Source organism: Mustelus asterias, chromosome 15 (genome assembly GCF_964213995.1).
Source record: "Mustelus asterias chromosome 15, sMusAst1.hap1.1, whole genome shotgun sequence".
In the NCBI taxonomy this organism is placed as follows: Eukaryota; Metazoa; Chordata; class Chondrichthyes; order Carcharhiniformes; family Triakidae; genus Mustelus; species Mustelus asterias.
In genome coordinates, this window is record NC_135815.1 from 87,398,839 (window position 1) to 87,417,772 (window position 18,934).

Here is an 18,934-nt window from a genome sequence, read left to right on the forward strand (position 1 = left end):
TCATTCATCCGTTGTCGTAGCGTCTGCATGGTTTCCCCAATGTACCATGCCTCGGGACATCCTTTCTTGCAGCGTATCAGGTAGACAACGTTGGCCGAGTTGCAAGAGTAGGTACCGTGTACCTGGTAGATGGTGTTCTCACGTGAGATGATGGCATCCGTGTTGATGATCCGGCACGTCTTGCAGAGGTTGCTGTGGCAGGGTTGTGTGGTGTCGTGGTCACTGTACTCCTGAAGGCTGGGTAGTTTGCTGCGGACAATGGTCTGTTTGAGGTTGCGTGGTTGTTTGAAGGCAAGAAGTGGGGGTGTGGGGATGGCCTTGGCGAGATGTTCGTCTTCATCAATGACATGTTGAAGGCTCCGGAGGAGATGCCATAGCTTCTCCGCTCTGGGGAAGTACTGGACGACGAAGGGTACTCTGTCCACCGTGTCCCGTGTTTGTCTTCTGAGGAGGTCGGTGCGGTTTTTCGCTGTGGCGCGTCGGAACTGTTGATCGATGAGTCGAGCGCCATATCCTGTTCTTATGAGGGCATCTTTCAGCGTCTGGAGGTGTCTGTTGCGATCCTCCTCATCCGAGCAGATCCTGTGTATTCGGAGGGCTTGTCCGTAGGGGATGGCTTCTTTAACGTGTTTAGGGTGGAAGCTGGAGAAGTGGAGCATCATGAGGTTATCCGTGGGCTTGCGGTACAGTGAGGTGCTGAGGTGACCGTCCTTAATGGAGATGCGTGTGTCCGAGAATGCAACCGATTCCGGAGAGTAGTCCATGGTGAGTCTGATGGTGGGATGGAACTTGTTGATGTCATCATATAGTTGTTTCAGTGATTGCTCACCATGACTCCAAAGGAAGAAAATGTCATCGATGTATCTAGTGTATAGCATCGGTTGAAGGTCCTGTGCGGTGAAGAAGTCTTGTTCGAACCTGTGCATGAAGATGTTGGCATATTGAGGTGCAAATTTTGTCCCCATGGCTGTTCCGTGTGTCTGGATGAAGAACTGGTTGTTGAAGGTGAAGATATTGTGATCCAGGATGAAGCGGATGAGTTGTAAAATTGCATCTGGAAACTGGCAGTTGACGGCATTGAGTACTGAGGCCGTTGCAGCAATGCCATCATCGTGGGGGATGCTGGTGTAGAGTGCCGAGACATCCATTGTGACGAGGAGTGCTCCTGGTTCAACTGCTCCATGTGTGTTGAGTTTCTGTAGGAAGTCCGTAGTGTCGCGACAAAAGCTGGGGGTTCTTTGTACAATGGGTTTCAAGATGCCCTCGACATAGCTGGAGAGGTTCTCGCACAGGGTTCCGTTTCCTGAAACGATGGGACGGCCGGGTGTGTTTGCCTTGTGTATTTTTGGGAGGCAGTAGGGATCTCCAACGCGTGGAGTACGTGGGATGAAAGCACGGAGGGTGCTCTGAAGGTCCAGATCAAAGGTTTTGATCAGAGTGTTGAGTTGACGGGTGTGTTCTTGTCTGTACATTTAAGACCTGGCTGGCTGTAGAGATTTGCATTCTAATCAGTATTCTGTAATTTGATTTGTGTGTCTGTGCCCTGTTTGAGAACAGAGACCACTCCATCTGACGAAGGAGCATTGCTCCGAAAGCTTATGGTATTTGCTACCAAATAAACCTGTTGGACTTTAACCTGGTGTTGTGAGACTTCTTACTGAATTCCCCAACCAGAGAAAGTAGTTTCCTTCTATTCAATCGATCAAATCTTTTTATCAATTTAAACACCTCAGTTGGATCACCCCTTATCTTCCACACTTACAGAAATACAAGTCACTCGATGGAACTGGTGTTACCACATAACCCCTTTCTGACGCTCTGATCTCCTGCAGCTTTGAGTCAACCCAAAAAAAAACTTGTTGGGACTTCCTCAGTTACAGCCAAAGACAGACCAGAAAGGAGCAGATCTGTAGACACATCGATGCCATTCATTAAAGTCGGCAAAGACTGACGTACGAAGAGAGAGTGAATCGACTGGACTTGTACTCACTGGAATTGAGAAGAATGAGGAGGAATCTCATAGAAACATATAAAATCCTGATGGGACTGGACAGGCTAGATGCGGATTAATATTCCCGATGTTGGGGAAGTCCAGAACTAGGGGTCACAATCTAAGGGGTAAGCCATTGAGGACTGAGATGAGGAAGAACTTCTTCACTCAGAGAGTTGTGAACCTGTGGAATTCTCTACCACAGAAAGCTGTTGGGGCCAGTTCGTTAGATGTGTTCAAGAGGGAGCTGGACGTGGCCCTTGTGGCTAAAAGGGACCAAGGGGAATGGAGAGAGAGCGGGAGTGGGGATACTGAAAGTGCATGGTCAGCCATGATCATATTGAATGGTGGTGCAGGATCGAAGGGCCGAATGGCCTCCTCCTGCTTCTAGTTTCTATGTAAGAAAATAAGACATCAAATTTAAAAGCACCTTCAATATTCAGCATCAGTGCCATATTGCCTGGGATGAAGCATTGGAGCTATGAGGAGAGTCTGGGTAGGCTTGGATTGTTTTCTCTAGAGCAGAGAAGACTCAGGGTGGGCATGATTGAGGTGTATAAGATTATGAGGGGTATGGACGCTGTTCCCTTATTGAGGGGTCAATGATGAGGGGGCACAGTTTTAGGGTGAGAGGCAGGAGATTCAGAGGGAATTTGAGAGGTAACCTTTTCACTCAGAGGGTGATGGGAATCGGGAATGCACTGCCCGGGAAGGTAGTGGAGGCTGGAAACCTTACAACCTTTAAAAAATATTTGGATAAACACTTGAAATGTCATAATATTCAAGGATATGGGACAGGTGCAGGAAAATGGGATTAGCGCGCCTTTAGTGGTGGATATTGTTGGTGTAGACTCGATGGGCCATTTCTGCGCTGTATTATCCTGACTCTGAGGGCGGGATTTTCCAGCCGCGCTCACCCCAAAAATCCCACCCGAGGACAACGGACTTTTGCATGATCTGCGGCAGGTGCGATGGGAAAATTTCCCCGATGACTCTACACAAGCGTTGACTCTCAATGGGGTCTAACCAATGCTGTACGTGTCACTACCTGACGCCAAACGGGTCTAACAGGGGACCGTACATCACTTACCTGGCACCAATCAGGTCCAGTAGATGCTGCCAGCGGTCGTCGACCTTGCCCAGTTTGTATTCTATCTCGGACGCTTTGTTTTCGTGGCTAGCCCGGATCAGTCTCTGGCCCATCTGCTGCAGCTGCATCTTGTTCTCGCTCGCCGCCGTGATCTCCTCCTGATAGTCCTGTGGACAATGTGGGACAGTCCCGTCAGGGATTTACATTCTGCCGCCAATAGCCTTTCAGCGCGTTCGGCTGGCAACCACAGGATCGGCTGGCTTAGGGACCACACGCAACATCTGCAAGCTCCTCCTCCGAGCTAGTCTCATCCCACACGGGAGAATTCACAGGGATCTTGCGCTCGGATCCGCTGGGAAGAGGGACATTTTCAGCATCACTGCCAGATGTCAAGGTGGCACAGTGGTTAGCACTGCTGCCTCACAGCGCCAGGGACCCGGGTTCGATTCCCGGCTTAGGTCACTGTCTGTGCAGAGTCTGCACGTTCTCCCCATGTCTGCATGGGTTTCCTCCGGGTGCTCCGGTTTCCTCCCACACTCCAAAAATGTTAGGTGGATTGGCCGTGCTACGTTGCCCCTTAGCAGCAAGGGGACTAGTAGGGTAAATACGTGGGGTTACGGGGATAGGGCTTGGGTGGGATTGTGGTTGGTGCAGACTCAATGGGCTGAATGGCCTCCTTCTGCAGTGCAGGGATTCTATTTCCTGACCTTGGAGTCAGGCAGGGTCAGCTCAGCATTTGAAAAGTTCCGTTGTAAAATTGGTGTGTGGTTTAATCCAAGTGTGTTTCTCCATTTGCAGAGTTTGCAGAGTCCCGCTGGATAATGCAGTCGTTCTTTTTGGTGTTAAAATAAGACATTCTGAATAAGTTGAAGGCGAGATCGGGAATGAACACAGGAACATCGGAATTAGGAGCAGAAGTAGAAAGCTCACCACCACCTTCTCAAGGGCAACGAGGGATGGCTAATAAATGCTGGCCAGCCAGCGATGCCCATGTCCCAGGAATGAATAAAAGAAAATTCAACCCTTCGAGCCTGCTCCGCCATTCAAGCAGATCGTGGTCGATCTCTCCCTGCTCTCAAATCCACCTCCCCACCCATTCCCCATATCCCTTTAACTTGTTTTTTTATTGGAAATATATCAATCTCCCTCTTGAAACCTAATATGGTGCTCACATCTTGACACTGAAAAGGCGATTTCAGAACCGTTCCAACAACGTTTTGGGTAGAGTTTCAGGAATTACCTTTTTCAGCTTCTCAATCATCTCCTCGATGCTGATGTCTCCATTCTGGGACACTTTGCTCTCCATCAGAGTCAGCCACTCACACAGTTCCTTGTTCTTCTCATTGAATAGCGCCCACTCATTCAATTTCTCTGTTACCAGCTGTCTGCGTAACGAGACCTGGGAAGGACGGTATTAATGCGCGTGAAATATTAATTCACAGAGATGACATTCTGCTAACGGGACACAATTCAACACTGGACAAGCGGAACAATGCCCCCCCCCCCCCCCCCCCCACCTCACACCTACAAACATAAACTCGCCACATTTCCCAATTACAATCGTCTGCCTCATACCACTTGGCACAGTGGGTTAGCAGTGCTGCCTCACAGCGCCAGGGACCCGGGTTCAATTCCCGGCTTGGGTCACTACCTGTGCGGAGTCTGCACCTTCTCCCCGTGTCTGCGTGGGTTTCCTCCGGGTGCTCCGGTTTCCTCCCACAGTCCGAAAGACGTGCTGGTTAGGTGCTAAACTCTCCCTCAGTGTACCCGAACAGGCGCCGGAGTGTGGCGACTTGGGGATTTTCACAGTAACTTCATTGCAGTGTTAATGTGAGCCTACTTGTGACACTGATAAAAATAAACTTAGAACTTGAATAGTCTCAGTGCCTTCTGGCTCTGTTAAGCTTCCGTTCACAAAAATGTCAAAGCACATTGTAAAGGAAGAACATTACCTCATGATAAAAATAGATATTAGTGTCAGGAAGATTGAACCTATGGTACCTGCAGAAAGGAAAACCCCAGGTGACCAACAGCGAATAAGGCAATAAACTATTTATTGACAAGCAGAAGAACTATTTACAAGAACAGCAATCTATATTCCTACTGTGCTCTCAATCCAGACAAAAGCTGCCTTTAAGCTGCACACACTCCTATCCTATTGGATGAGAGGTCACGTGATGTCCGAGATTCACCGTGACAGTACCTTATTTCAAACTTGTAGTAAAAAGCCAGAATAAACACTTTTTGGGGGAAAGTGAATTTAATTGGAATTATTTTGGTAGCACAGAATCATAGAATCCCTACACTGCTGAAAGAGGCCATTCTGCCCATTGTGTCTGTACCAACAACAATCCCACCCATAATCTGTAACCCCACACATTTACCCTGCTAATCCCCCTGACACTAAGGGGCAATTTAGCACGGCCAATCACCCTAACCCGCATTTCTTTGGACTGTGGGAGGCAACCGGAGCACCCGGAGGAAACTCACGCAGACACGGGGAGAAGGTGCAGACTCCACACAGACAGTGACCCAAGCCGGGAATCGAACCCGGGTCCCTGGCGCTGTGAGGCAGCAGTGCTAACCACTGTGCCACTGTGCTCCTCAACTCCGACCTATCATTGACTCTCCATTCTGCCCCACCACCCCATCTACAAGTATATAATTTTTCACATTTCTATAAATAAGGAGCCCACACACCCCGGACATTCTCTCTTCCACCTTCTTCCGTCGGGAAAAAAATACAAAAGTCTGAGGTCATGTACCGCTTCTGATTTGATTTATTATTGTCACATGTATTAACATACAGTGAAAAGTATTGTTTCTTGCGCACTATACAGACAAAACATACCACTCATAGAGAAGGAAATGAGAGAGTGCAGAATGTAGTGTTACAGTCAAAGCTAGGGTGTAGAGAAAGATCAATTAAATGCAAGGTAAGTCCATTCAAAAGTCTGACAGAAGCAGGGAAGAAGCTGTTCTCGAGTCGGTTGGTACGTGACCTCAGACTTTTGTACCTTTTTCCCGAAGGAAGAAGGTGGAAGAGAGAATGTCCGGGATGCGTGGGGTCCTTGATTATGCTTGTTGCTTTGCCGAGGCAGCGGGAAGTGTAGATTTGCATGATGGATTGGGCTACATTCACGACCTTTTGTAGTTCCTTGTGGTCTCGGGTAGAGCAGGAGCCATACCAAGCTGTGATACAATCAGAAAGAATGCTTTCTATGGTGCATCTGTAAAAGTTGGTGAGAGTCGTAGCTGACATGCCAAATTTCCTTAGTCTTCTGAGAGAGTAGAGGCGTTGGTGGGCTTTCTTAACTATAGTGTTGGCATGGGGGGACCAGGACAGGTTATTGGTGATCTGGACACCTAAAAACTTGAAGCTCTCGACCCTTTCTACTTCATCCCCACTGATGTAGACAGGGGCATGTTCTCCTTTACGCTTCCTGAAGTCGATGACAATCTCCTTTGTTTTGTTGACATTGAGGGAGAGATTATTGTTGCCGCACCAGTTCACCAGATTCTCTATTTCATTCCTGTCTCGTCATTGTTTGAGATCCGACCCTCTACGGTGGTGTCATCAGCAAACTTGAAAATCAAATTGGAGGGGAATTTGGCCACACAGTCATAGATGTATAATGGGTATAGTAGGGGGCTGAGAACACAGCCTTGTGGGGCACCGGTGTTGAGGATGATCGTGGAGGAGGTGTTGTTGCCTATCCTTACTGATTGTGGTCTGTGAGTTAGGGAGTTCAGGATCCAGTCGCAGAGGGAGGTGCCAAGGCCCAGGCCACGGAGTTTGGAGGTGAGTTCCGTGGGAATAATAGTGTTGAAGGCTGAGCTGTAGTCAATAAATTGGTGTCTGACATAGGTGTCTTTGTTCTCTCGGTGTTCCAGGGTTGAGTGCAGGGCCAGGGAGATGGTGCCTGCTGTGGACCTGTTGCAGCGGTAGGCAAACTGTAGTGAATCCAGGTAGTCCGGGGGAGGCTGGAATTGATTCGTGCCATGACTAACCTTTCGAAGCACTTCATAATGATGGATGTCAGAGCCACCGGACGATAGTCATTAAGGCACGCTGCTTGGCTTTTCTTAGGTACCGGGATGATGGTCGTCTTCTTGAAGCAGATAGGGACCTCAGATTGTTGTAAAGAGAGGTTGACGATATCTGTGAATACCCCCGCCAGCTGATCCATGCAGAATCTGAGTGCTCATCCGGGTATCCCATCCCAGGCCAGTCGCTTTCCATGGGTTGACCTTCAAGAAAGCTGCTCTGACATCTGCAATGGTGACCCCAGATACAGGTTCATCCATCTGCCTTCTTCTTCCCTGCTGCTGTCAGACTTTTGAATGGACCTATCTTGCATTAAGTTGATCTTTCTCTACACCCTAGCTATGACTGTAACACTACATTCTGTACTCTCTCGTTTCCTTCTCTATGAACGGTATGTTTTGTCTGTACAGCATGCAAGAAACAACACTTTTCACTGTATCCCAATAATAAATCAATTCAGTTCTGTACTAGGGTCAACTGACACAAAACGTTAACTGTGTTTCTCCCTCCACAGATGCTGCCAGGCCTGCTGAGTTTATCCAGCCTTTCAGTAAGGTAATGTAGAATCGCCACAGTCCCAGATGACCATGGGCTGCTCTCCCCCTCAAAGGGGAGAGCTGACTGATGGTGATTTAACCCGAGGGTCACTACACCTCAGGTGAGGGGCAAAGTTGAGTCATGAATAACCTCAGCCGGTATGAGAATTGAACCCACGGTGTTGGGCATCGCTCCGCATCAAGAGCCAGCCATCCAGCCAACTGAGCTACTTGTACAGTACAACGTGGATCTCACCCGCGACAAACCACTGTGTTTCCAACAGGTAAGCCACTGGCAGATTTACATACTGTGGAGATGCCGGCGTTGGACTGGGGTGGGCACAGTAAGAAGTCTCACAACACCAGGTTAAAGTCCAACAGGTTTATTTGGTAGCAAATACCATAAGCTTTCGGAGCGCTGCCCCTTCGTCAGATGGAGTGGTTATCTGTTCTCCAACAGTGCACAGACACAGAAATCAAGTTACAGAATACTAATTAGAATGCAAATCTCTACAGCCAGCCAGGTCTTAAAAGGTACAGATAACGTGGGAACATTAAACACAGGTTAAAGAGATGTGTATTGTCTCCAGACAGAACAGTTAGTGATATTATGCAAGATCAGGGGGAAGGCTGTGGCGAGCTGTGGGGGTTACTGATAATGTGACATAAATCCAACATCCCGGTTTAGGCCATCCTCATCTGTGCAGAACTTGGCTATCAGTTTCTGCTCAGCGACTCTGCGCTGTCGTGTGTTGTGAAGGCCGCCTTGGAGAACGCTTACCTGAAGATCCAAGGCTGAATGCCCGTGACTGCTGAAGTGCTCCCCCACAGGAAGAGAACAGTCTTGCCTGGTGATTGTCGAGCGGTGTTCATTCATCCGTTGTCGTAGCGTCTGCATGGTTTCCCCAATGTACCATGCCTCGGGACATCCTTTCCTGCAGCGTATCAGGTGGACAACGTTGGCCGAGTTGCAAGAGTAGGTACCGTGTACCTGGTGGATGGTGTTCTCACGTGAGATGATGGCATCCGTGTCGATGATCCAGTTGAACCAGGAGCACTCCTCGTCACAATGGATGTCTCGGCACTCTACACCAGCATCCCCCACGATGATGGCATTGCTGCAACGGCCTCAGTACTCAATGCCGTCAACTGCCAGTTTCCAGATGCAATCTTACAACTCATCCGCTTCATCCTGGACCATAATATCTTCACCTTCAACAACCAGTTCTTCATCCAGACACACGGAACAGCCATGGGGCAAACTTCGCACCTCAATATGCCAACATCTTCATGCACAGGTTCGAACAAGACTTCTTCACCGCACAGGACCTTCAACCGATGCTATACACTAGATACATCGATGACATTTTCTTCCTTTGGAGTCATGGTGAACAATCACTGAAACAACTATATGATGACATCGACAAGTTCCATCCCACCATCAGACTCACCATGGACTACTCTCCGGAATCGGTTGCATTCTTGGACACACGCATCTCCATTAAGGACGGTCACCTCAGCACCTCACTGTACCGCAAGCCCACGGATAACCTCATGATGCTCCACTTCTCCAGCTTCCACCCTAAACACGTAAAAGACGCCATCCCCTACGGACAAGCCCTCCGAATACACAGGATCTGCTCAGATGAGGAGGATCGCAACAGACACCTCCAGACGCTGAAAGATGCCCTCATAAGAACAGGATATGGTGCTCGACTCATCGATCAACAGTTCCGACGCGCCACAGCGAAAAACCGCGCCGACCTCCTCAGAAGACAAACACGGGACACGGTGGACAGAGTACCCTTCATCGTCCAGTACTTCCCCGGAGTGGAGAAGCTATGGCATCTCCTCCGGAGCCTTCAACATGTCATTGATGAAGACGAACATCTCGCCAAGGCCATCCCCACACCCCCACTTCTTGCCTTCAAACAACCACACAACCTCAAACAGACCATTGTCCGCAGCAAACTACCCAGCCTTCAGGAGAACAGTGACCATGGCACCACACAACCCTGCCACAGCAACCTCTGCAAGACGTGCCGGATCATCGACACGGATGCCATCATCTCACGTGAGAACACCATACACCAGGTACACGGTACCTACTCTTGCAACTCGGCCAACATTGTCTACCTGATACGCTGCAGGAAAGGATGTCCCGAGGCATGGTACATTGGGGAAACCATGCAGATGCTACGACAACGGATGAATGAACACCGCTCGACAATCACCAGGCAAGACTGTTCTCTTCCTGTGGGGGAGCACTTCAGCAGTCACGGGCATTCAGCCTTGGATCTTCGGGTAAGCGTTCTCCAAGGCGGCCTTCACAGCACACGACAGCGCAGAGTCGCTGAGCAGAAACTGATAGCCAAGTTCTGCACAGATGAGGATGGCCTCAACCGGGATGTTGGATTTATGTCACATTATCAGTAACCCCCACAGCTCGCCACAGCTTTCCCCCTGATCTTGCATAATATCACTAGCTGTTCTGTCTGGAGACAATACACATCTCTTTAACCTGTGTTTAATGTTCCCACGTTATCTGTACCTTTTAAGACCTGGCTGGCTGTAGAGATTTGCATTCTAATTAGTATTCTGTAACTTGATTTCTGTGTCTGTGCACTGTTGGAGAACAGATAACCACTCCATCTGACGAAGGGGCAGCGCTCCGAAAGCTTATGGTATTTGCTACCAAATAAACCTGTTGGACTTTAACCTGGTGTTGTGAGACTTCTTACCAGATTTACATACAACAGAGTTAACTTGAATTAATTTGTCCAAAAATAAAAAGAGTGGTATTTATAAAGACAGTTTGTCCATTGGGAGAAAAGCAGAAGCATTGGGATACTCAGTTTGCATCCATTATGGATGCAGATCCTCACTAAAAGTAAATGCATGTCCGGATGTAAACATATCAGGCAACCTCGCTCGTCCCGAAACCAGAAAATCCTGCCCGAGTTCATAGAATCATAGAATCTGTACAGTGCAGAAGGAGGCCATTCAGCCCATCGCGCTTGCACTGAAACAATCCCACACAGTCCCTGTAACCCCACGCATTTACCCTGCTAATCCCCCTGACAATTTAGCATGGCCAATCAACCTAGCCCGCACATCTTTGGACTGTGGGAGGAAACCGGAGCACCCGGAGGAAACCCACGCAGACACGGGGATAACACGCAAACTCCACACAGACAGTGACCCAAGCCGGGAATCGAACCCGGGCCGGTGGCGCTGTGAGGCAGCAGCGCTAACCACTGTGCCACCGTGCCGCCCTGGAAAGATCAACAGACCTTTCCATGGTCTGCCACTCGGCTGCCACGATTCCTGTGCCGGGCGGAACGGGACAATTCACCCCGTTGAATGATAGAATCAGTAAATACAATCCTACAGTGCAGAAGGAGGCCATTTGGCCCATCGAATCTGCACTGACCACAATCCAACCAAACCCTATCCCCATAGCCCCATGCATTTACCCTAGCTAGTCCCCCTGACACTAAGGGGCAATTTAGCATGGCCAATTCACCTAACTTGCACATCTTTGGACTATGGGAGGAAACCAGAGCACCCGGAGGAAACCCACGCAGACACGGGGAGAACGTGCAAACTCCACACAGACAGTGACCCGAGGCTGGGAATCGGACCCGAGTCCCTGGTGCTGTGAGGCAGCAGTGCTAACCACTGTGCCACCTCATGCCACCCCTAACTGGAGACACTAAGTGTCACTCAACACATTGTACACAGATTTCAAGCAGACTTCAAGCATCGACAGGAAGCAAAGACATCTATATGTGTCTCACATCTAAACCAAAAGGAAGTTAACTGCCACTCTATCAAGCAGCAGCCATCTGTGTCACACGTCAGTATTTAAATCTCATTTATCAGAGTCTTTTTCCCCATCACCAAAGCCGCAGGATTGGGAAGGAGGGGAAGGGGGGAGGGGGGGGGGGGGGGGAGGCACCTGCTCTAATCCAATCCTTTCGACAGGCCCTGCATCATAAAAACTGAACCACACGACAAAAGCATTCCAGACCAACCTGTTCACATTCGCTTCCTACTTACTGCCTTGCTGTCAGGTGACCTCCCTCAGGTTGAGAGATTACCACCACTTCCTGCTGCGGTCTGCCTTGATGCAAATACTGCAGCAGAAAGAACATAACGGAGGCGGCAGAGAACTAGCTCCCCGCTGCTGACAGGCCTGGGGGCAGAGGGGAGATGACACTGCAAACCTGGCCCTCCCAAAACCCCCAAATGCTTTTCATGACCCGAACAGTTTACAAATAGTTTACTTGAGCTTATTTATTAGTGCCACAAGTAAGGCTTACATTAACACTGCAATGAAGTTACTGTGAAAATCCCCTAGTCGCCACACTCCGGCGCCTGTTCGGGTAACACTGAGGGAGAATTTAGCCTGGCCAATACACCTAACCAGCACGTCTTTCAGACTGTGGGAGGAAACCGGAGCACCCGGAGGAAATTCATGCAGACCGGGGAGAAACGTGCAGACTCCGCACAGACCCAAGCCGGGAATCAAGCCCGGTGGGTTGGGGAGGGATGGGGGGCGGGGGGGGTGGTTGATGCCAAACCATTGAATGTATTCAAGAGGCGGCTGGATATAGCACTCGGGGCGAATGGGATCAAAGGTTATGGGGAGAAAGCAGGATTAGGCTATTGAGTCGGATGATCAGCCACGATCGTAATGAATGGCGGAGCAGGCTCGAAGGGCCGAATGGCCTCCTCCTGCTCCTATCCTCTATGTTTCTATGTTTTAACGAGGCGATATCATGTTATATCACAGTGACAAATCATCAGGCAGAGTTCTATTCGTCTCGAAGGATTCAATTCTGCCTCTAAGTAAACTCCGGGGAGTGTTGGCCGTGACTGAGTGGTATCACACTCGATCGCGTGGCAGTCAGATGGGGCTCAACCCAACAGCTAAACGCAGCTTATCTGATTATTTAATTCACACTGTGGGATCTTGCTGTGCGCAACTTGGGCTACTAGGGTTTCCTGCGTTACAACAGTCCCCGCACTTCAACAAGTACTTAATTAGCTGTAAAACACTGTGACACATCCTGTGGTTAGGCAAAGGCGTTATCTATCTGCCCTTCCTTCTGCTTGCTGTACACTGCAGACCGTTAACCTTGGGGGAGAGTGGATGGAAAGTAACTCACAGTCAAAAAAAACTCATTCCTATTCGCCAACCCAAGGAAATATGCGGGATTACTTTCACCCTAGGAGTGTACTCTTGTTGCATTTAATTTAGGGCAGAATTCTCCAGACCCTCCCGCTGCTGCCATGGGGGGTTTTCCTACAGCATTTTGCCATCGGCCGTTAGCGGAATTTTCCAGTCCCGCCGCAGCCGATGGCGATTTACATTCCTTGCCCGTGTCGCCGCCGGTGAGGAAGGGTCAGCATTGAATCATAGAATCCCTACAGTGCAAGAGGAGGCCATTCGGCCCATCGAGTCTGCACCGACCACAATCCCACCCAGGCCCTATCCCCGTAACCCCACATTTTTACCTTGCCAATCCCCCTGACACTAGCGTCAATTTCCCATGGCCAATCAACCTAACCTGCACATCTTTGAAGTGTGGGGGGAAACCAGAGCACCCGGGAGAAAACCCTCGCAGACACGGGGAGAACGTGAAACTCCACACAGACAGCGACCCAAGATGGGAATCGAACCTGGGTCCCTGGCGCTGTGAGGCAGCAGTGTTAACCCACTGTGCCACCGTTTCCTCTGTTCCCCTGGTGGGACCAAAAGACCCTGCTGGTCGGAAGGGTCTCAATTTTACCTTCCCAATACAGCTCCCCCCTTAGGATGATAATTTCTTTAAATTTAATTCTCCAAAATCTCTTGTCAAGAATGACCTTACTGGCTGTAAAAGAATTTGAGATGTTCTCAAGTCTGTCATGTTCAAATACTTTTGAACGTAACATAGCTCGGTGGCACAGTGGTTAGCACTGCTGCCTCACAGCGCCAGGGACCCGGGTTCAATTCCCGGCTTGGGTCACTGTCTGTGCGGAGTCTGTTCTGGTCTTATGAGGAAAGGTTGAGGGTGCTAGGGCTGTTCTCTCTGGAGCAGAGGAGGCTGAGGGGAGACTTAATAGAGGTTTATAAAATGATGAAGGGGATAGATAGAGTGGACGTTCAAAGACTATTTCCTCGGGTGGATGGAGCTATTACAAGGGGGCATAACTATAGGGTTCATGGTGGGAGATATAGGAAGGATATCAGAGGTAGGTTCTTTACGCAGAGAGTGGTTGGGGTGTGGAATGGACTGCCTGCAGTGATAGTGGAGTCAGACACTTTAGGAACATTTAAGCGGTTATTGGATAGGCACATGGAGCACACCAGGATGATAGGGAGTGGGATAGCTTGATCTTGGTTTCAGATAAAGCTCGGCACAACATCGTGGGCCAAAGGGCCTGTTCTGTGCTGTACTGTTCTATGTTCTATATGTTCTCCCCGTGTCTGCGTGGGTTTTCTCCGGGTGCTCCGGTTTCCTCCCACAGTCCGAAAGACGTGCTGGTCAGGTGCATTGGCCATGCTAAATTCTCCCTCAGTGTACCCGAACAGGCGCCGGGAGTGTGGCAACTAGGGGATTTTCACAGCAACTTCATTGCAGTGTGAGTAGACTTGTGACACTAATAAATAAAAATACTTTGCATTAAAATCAAGCATTGCTTGGGGAGCACAATCAAACTAAGGGAGGAACTACTTAGGATGGAGATCAGGGGGAATTTATTTTACTCAGGGGGGTTGTGGATCTTTGGAATTCTCTATCTCAGAGAGTTGCTCAGTCACTGGGTACATTTAAGGTCGAAGTTGACAGATTTCCAAATGCCAATGTTGTAAAGTGGATAGTGAGGGGGGAAGAGACATTGAACTGGATGATCAGCTGTGATCGTGTTGGAAAGTGCAACATGCTGCGAAGGGCTGAATGGCCTCCTCCTGCTCCTCTGTTCCCCGAATAAAGGGCCTTCATAGAAAAAGTGGATCATCTCAGAGCTAAAAATGTGTTTAATTCTCAACACGTGTTTTAGCATTTTGTTACAAACTACCTTCATTTTTCTCTAAGCTTCAACCCATTCCTACCCCCGTGCATGACCAAGGGGTTAGCCAGGCCTCATAGAGGCATAGAGGTTCACAGTTTGGAAACAGGCCCTTCGGCCCAACTTGTCCATGCCACCCCTTTTTTTTAAACCATTAAGCTAGTCTCAATTGCCCGCGTTTACCGTCTTACCCATGTAACTGTCTAAACACTTTTTAAAAGACAAAATTGTACCCGCCTCTACTACTGCCTCTGGCAGCTCATTCCAGACACTCACCACCCTCTGTGTGAAAAAATTGCCCCTCTGGATTCTTTTGCATCTCTGTCCTCTCATCTTAAACCTACGTCCTCTAGTTTTAGACTCCCCTACCTTTGGGAAAAGATATTGACTATCTAGCTGATCTGTGCCCCTCATTATTTTATAGACCTCTAAGAGATCAGCCTTTTGTTGCTTTGTAACAATTAGTCATTTGTGTTACATTGATAAAGCTATGGAATGGGCAGCAATCCCATTCTGGACAGAGTGGATAGTCAGAAGCTTTTCCCCAGGGTGGAAGAGTCAATTACTAGGGGGCATAGGTTTAAGGTCAGTGCAGGATTGGAGGGCCGAAGGGCCTGTTCCTGTGCTGTAATTTTCTTTGTTCTTTGTACCTGCAGCGCAGAGATACTTCCAACTGTACTCACCATAACAGGAGCAATGCTCATCACACACATAACTCAACATCCATGAAGACTTATACACCATGGTAAAGGCCTCTGTTACAAAGGCATTGGAGTGTGGGCAATGGAATGTATTCCAACTGAGCTGAGCGAGTGGTCAGTGTGGATTCCATTTCCCACACTCCAATGTCTTTGGAGCAGAATCTGGGTTATCCTCAACAACACCCTTACACTGTGGTCACAACTGAGAAGAAAGCCATTCAGCCCGTTCTGTCTGTACCAGCCCTTTGAAAGAACTATCCAACTAATCTCACCCCAACCCCCACCATATTGGCTCTTGCCCCATAGTCCTGCAAATGCTCCATTTTCAGGTATTTGCCCCGTACCTTTCCGCTCTTTCAGGCAGTGCGCCCTCCCAGTTGGAGATGAATTATTGGATTAGGACTGAGGGCTGACCCAGTTCAGAAGCACAGAAATTAAACCAATACCGTTCAAGGCTAGAGAGTGAATAAACACTGAAATTATATAGAGATATAGGAAAAAGGAACAGGAGGAGGCCATTCAGCCCTTCGAGTCTGCTCCACCATTCAACTTGATCATGGCTCATCCTCCCCACACCCCATTACACCTTTAAAGTCCAGAAATCCAACCATTTCCTTTTTAAAAATATTCAGTGACTTGGCCTCCACAGCCGTCCGTGGTAGAGAATTCCACAGGTTCACCACCCTATGGGCGGCATGGTGGCACAGTGGTTAGCACTGCTGCCTCACAGCACCAGGGACACAGGTTCAATTCCTGGCTTGGGTCACTGTCTGTGTGGAGTTTGCACGTTCTCCCCGTGTCTGCGTGGGTTTCCTCCGGGTGCTCCGGTTTCCTCCCACAGTCCGGAAGACGTGCCGGTTAGGTGCATTGGCCGTGCTAAATTCTCCCTCAGAACAGGCGCCGAGTGTGGCGACTGGGGGATTTTCACAGTAACTTCATTGCAGTGTCAATGGAAGCCTACTTGTGACACTGATAAATAAACTTTAAACCCTCTGAGTGAAGAATCTCTCCTCCTCTCAGTCCTAAATGGCCCACCCTGTGTCCTGAGACTGTGACCCCTTGTTCTAGACCCCCCCCCAGCCAGAGGAAACAACGTCCAGCCCTGTCAGAATTTTATACATTTCAATTAAATCCCCTTTCATTCTGTTAATTTCCAGTGAATACAAGTCCAGTCGACCCAATCTCTCCTCATACACAACTCTGCAATTCCAGGAATCAGTCTGGTGAACCTTTGCTCCACTTCCTCCGTGGCAAGTATATCATTCCTTAAATAAGAAGACTAAAACTCCTTATGGGCTGGCGAGCTGTTGAAGACTGTTCACATCAGTGGGACTGGAAGACAGAATCCTACAGTGTAGAAGGAGGCCACTCGGTCCATCGAGTCTGCACCGACCACAATCCCACACAGGCCTTATCCCCATGCATTTACCCTAGCTAGCCCCCTGACAACAAGGGACAATTTAGCATGGTCAATCCGCCTAACCCACACATCTTTGGAGTGTGGGAGCACCCGGAGGAAACCCACGCAGACACGGGGAGAATGTGCAAACTCCGCACAGACAGTGACCCAAGTCGGGAATCGAACCCGGGTCCCTGGCACTGTGAGGCACAGTAAGAAGTCTCATAACACCAGGTTAAAGTCCAACAGGTTTATTTGGCAGCACAAGCTTTCGGAGTCTCACTCCTTCATCAGGTGAGTGAGGACTGTGAGGCAACAGTGCTAACCACTGTGCCGCCCCAGCAGTTAATCCCGATTAGATATAGCTCTTGGGGCTAAAGGGATCAAGGATCAAGGGATATGGGGGAAACCTGGTGAACAACCAATTGTTGCCTCTTTTTGGAAAGGCCAATCAGGCAGTGGCTAGGCCTTACCTGGAATCAAGACCCCAGGGGTAGAAACCTCACTTACCAAGAGCTAGCAGCCTCTCGCGCTCAGCAACGCCACTGAGGAGGCTGTGTGTCTTCTGCAGGATAGGGAATCACCAGAGTCCCAGGTTCACAGGGCGACCCCAAACCATGATGGAGGGGCTGGGGTGTGAGATTTTACAGGTTGGGGGTTGCAGGGAGAGGGGCACCTCTCAGTGGCCACCCCCATCCCCCGCCCCCCGCACCCTTCCCGATGTCAAGTTTCTCGATCAGGAACTGAGTGCCTTCCCCCCATATCCCATGATCCCTTTAGCCCCAAGAGCTATATTTAATCGCGATTAATCTGTGGGATTTTCCGCTCCCACGGGTGTGAAGAGTTTTCTGTAATAAGTCTTCGGGGAGGCAGAAGTCCCTTCACCAAAATCCCTTTATTTACAAACTCCAACAGCAGTGCACAGAGTGCTCGCAGTCAGCAGTCTACCTCCGAAGTGCCAGAGGAACTGACACTCCCGGTTCAGTACAAGGCAAAGATTCCCTGATTGGCCCATCAATTGGATCCTTAATCAGGGAGCTCATACTCCAACAGGCCATCCTCAGTGGCCTGATTGAAGTCATTACATTTTCAACATCTTTCCAGGCCCTGCCGCGGGCAAACCCAAGACGCAGGGGGTGCTGGAAAATTCTGGCCTTAACTAGGAGAGGAGGGAACACTAAGAGTGGCACTGTACAGAAATCAGTCACAAGTATCAGCACTCACAGGAAATGACTTCCGCAGTCAGCACAGCAGTGTGGTAAGACAACCAAATGGATTACAGCGAAAGGAATCAAAGGATCAGCTTCAAGATAGATCATCAGATTAACACTGATTAACCCTGACACTGTTAGAAAGCAGAAGAGAACTGCTAGAGAAGTCATACAGGCAGTGGCGCAGTGGTATTGTCACTAGACTAGTAATCTAGAGCATGATCTGGGGACCCGGGTTCAAATCCCACCACTGCAGATGGTGAAGTTTAAATTCGATAGTAATCATCGTAAAAACCTATCTGTTTCACAAATGCCCCTTCAGGGAAGAAAATCTGCCCTCGTTGCCTGGTCTGGTCTACTTGTAACTCCAGATGCACAGCAGTGCGACTGACTTTCAAACGCCCTCTGAAATGGAGGGCAGCTTAGGATGGGCAATAAATACCGGGCCCAGCACTGCCCCAGTCCTGTCAAATTATTTTTTTTTAAAATCCCAGTTGGGGCATCAATACACTGGCAGGGGATGAGGGGAGGAGATGGGATGGGGGGAGAGACGGGGAGAGAGGGGGAGGGGGGAGAGAGGGGGAGGGGGAGAGAGGGGGAGGGGGGAGAGAGGGGGAGGGGGGAGAGAGGGGGAGGGGGGAGAGAGGGGGAGGGGGGAGAGAGGGGGAGAGAGGGGGAGGGGGGAGAGAGGGGGAGGGGGGAGAGAGGGGGAGGGGGGAGAGAGGGGGAGGGGGAGAGAGGGGGAGAGAGGGGGAGGGGGGAGAGAGGGGGAGGGGGGAGAGAGGGGGAGGGGGGAGAGAGGGGGAGAGAGGGGGAGGGGGGAGAGAGGGGGAGGGGGGAGAGAGGGGGAGGGGGGGAGAGAGGGGGAGGGGGGAGAGAGGGGGAGGGGAGGGGGAGGGG

At 49.7% G+C, this 18,934-nt stretch overlaps 2 protein-coding genes across 7 annotated transcripts in view; one reads left to right on the top strand and one right to left on the bottom strand.

The window, feature by feature from the left end:
* Positions 1-18,934, top strand: part of esr1 (estrogen receptor 1) — an 887,250-nt gene that overhangs the window by 616,436 nt on the left and 251,880 nt on the right. The gene's annotated exons all lie outside the window — the stretch shown is intronic.
* The window catches only part of LOC144504750 (nesprin-1-like), a 603,924-nt gene that overhangs the window by 94,198 nt on the left and 490,792 nt on the right, over positions 1-18,934 (bottom strand). The window contains exons 125-128 of the mRNA XM_078230493.1: positions 17,334-17,388; positions 11,702-11,718; positions 4,321-4,479; positions 3,081-3,247 (exon numbers count right to left, since the gene is read on the bottom strand). Coding sequence (XP_078086619.1) covers positions 3,081-3,247; positions 4,321-4,479; positions 11,702-11,718; positions 17,334-17,388 — 398 coding nt within the window. The remainder of the gene's footprint in view (positions 1-3,080; positions 3,248-4,320; positions 4,480-11,701; positions 11,719-17,333; positions 17,389-18,934) is intronic.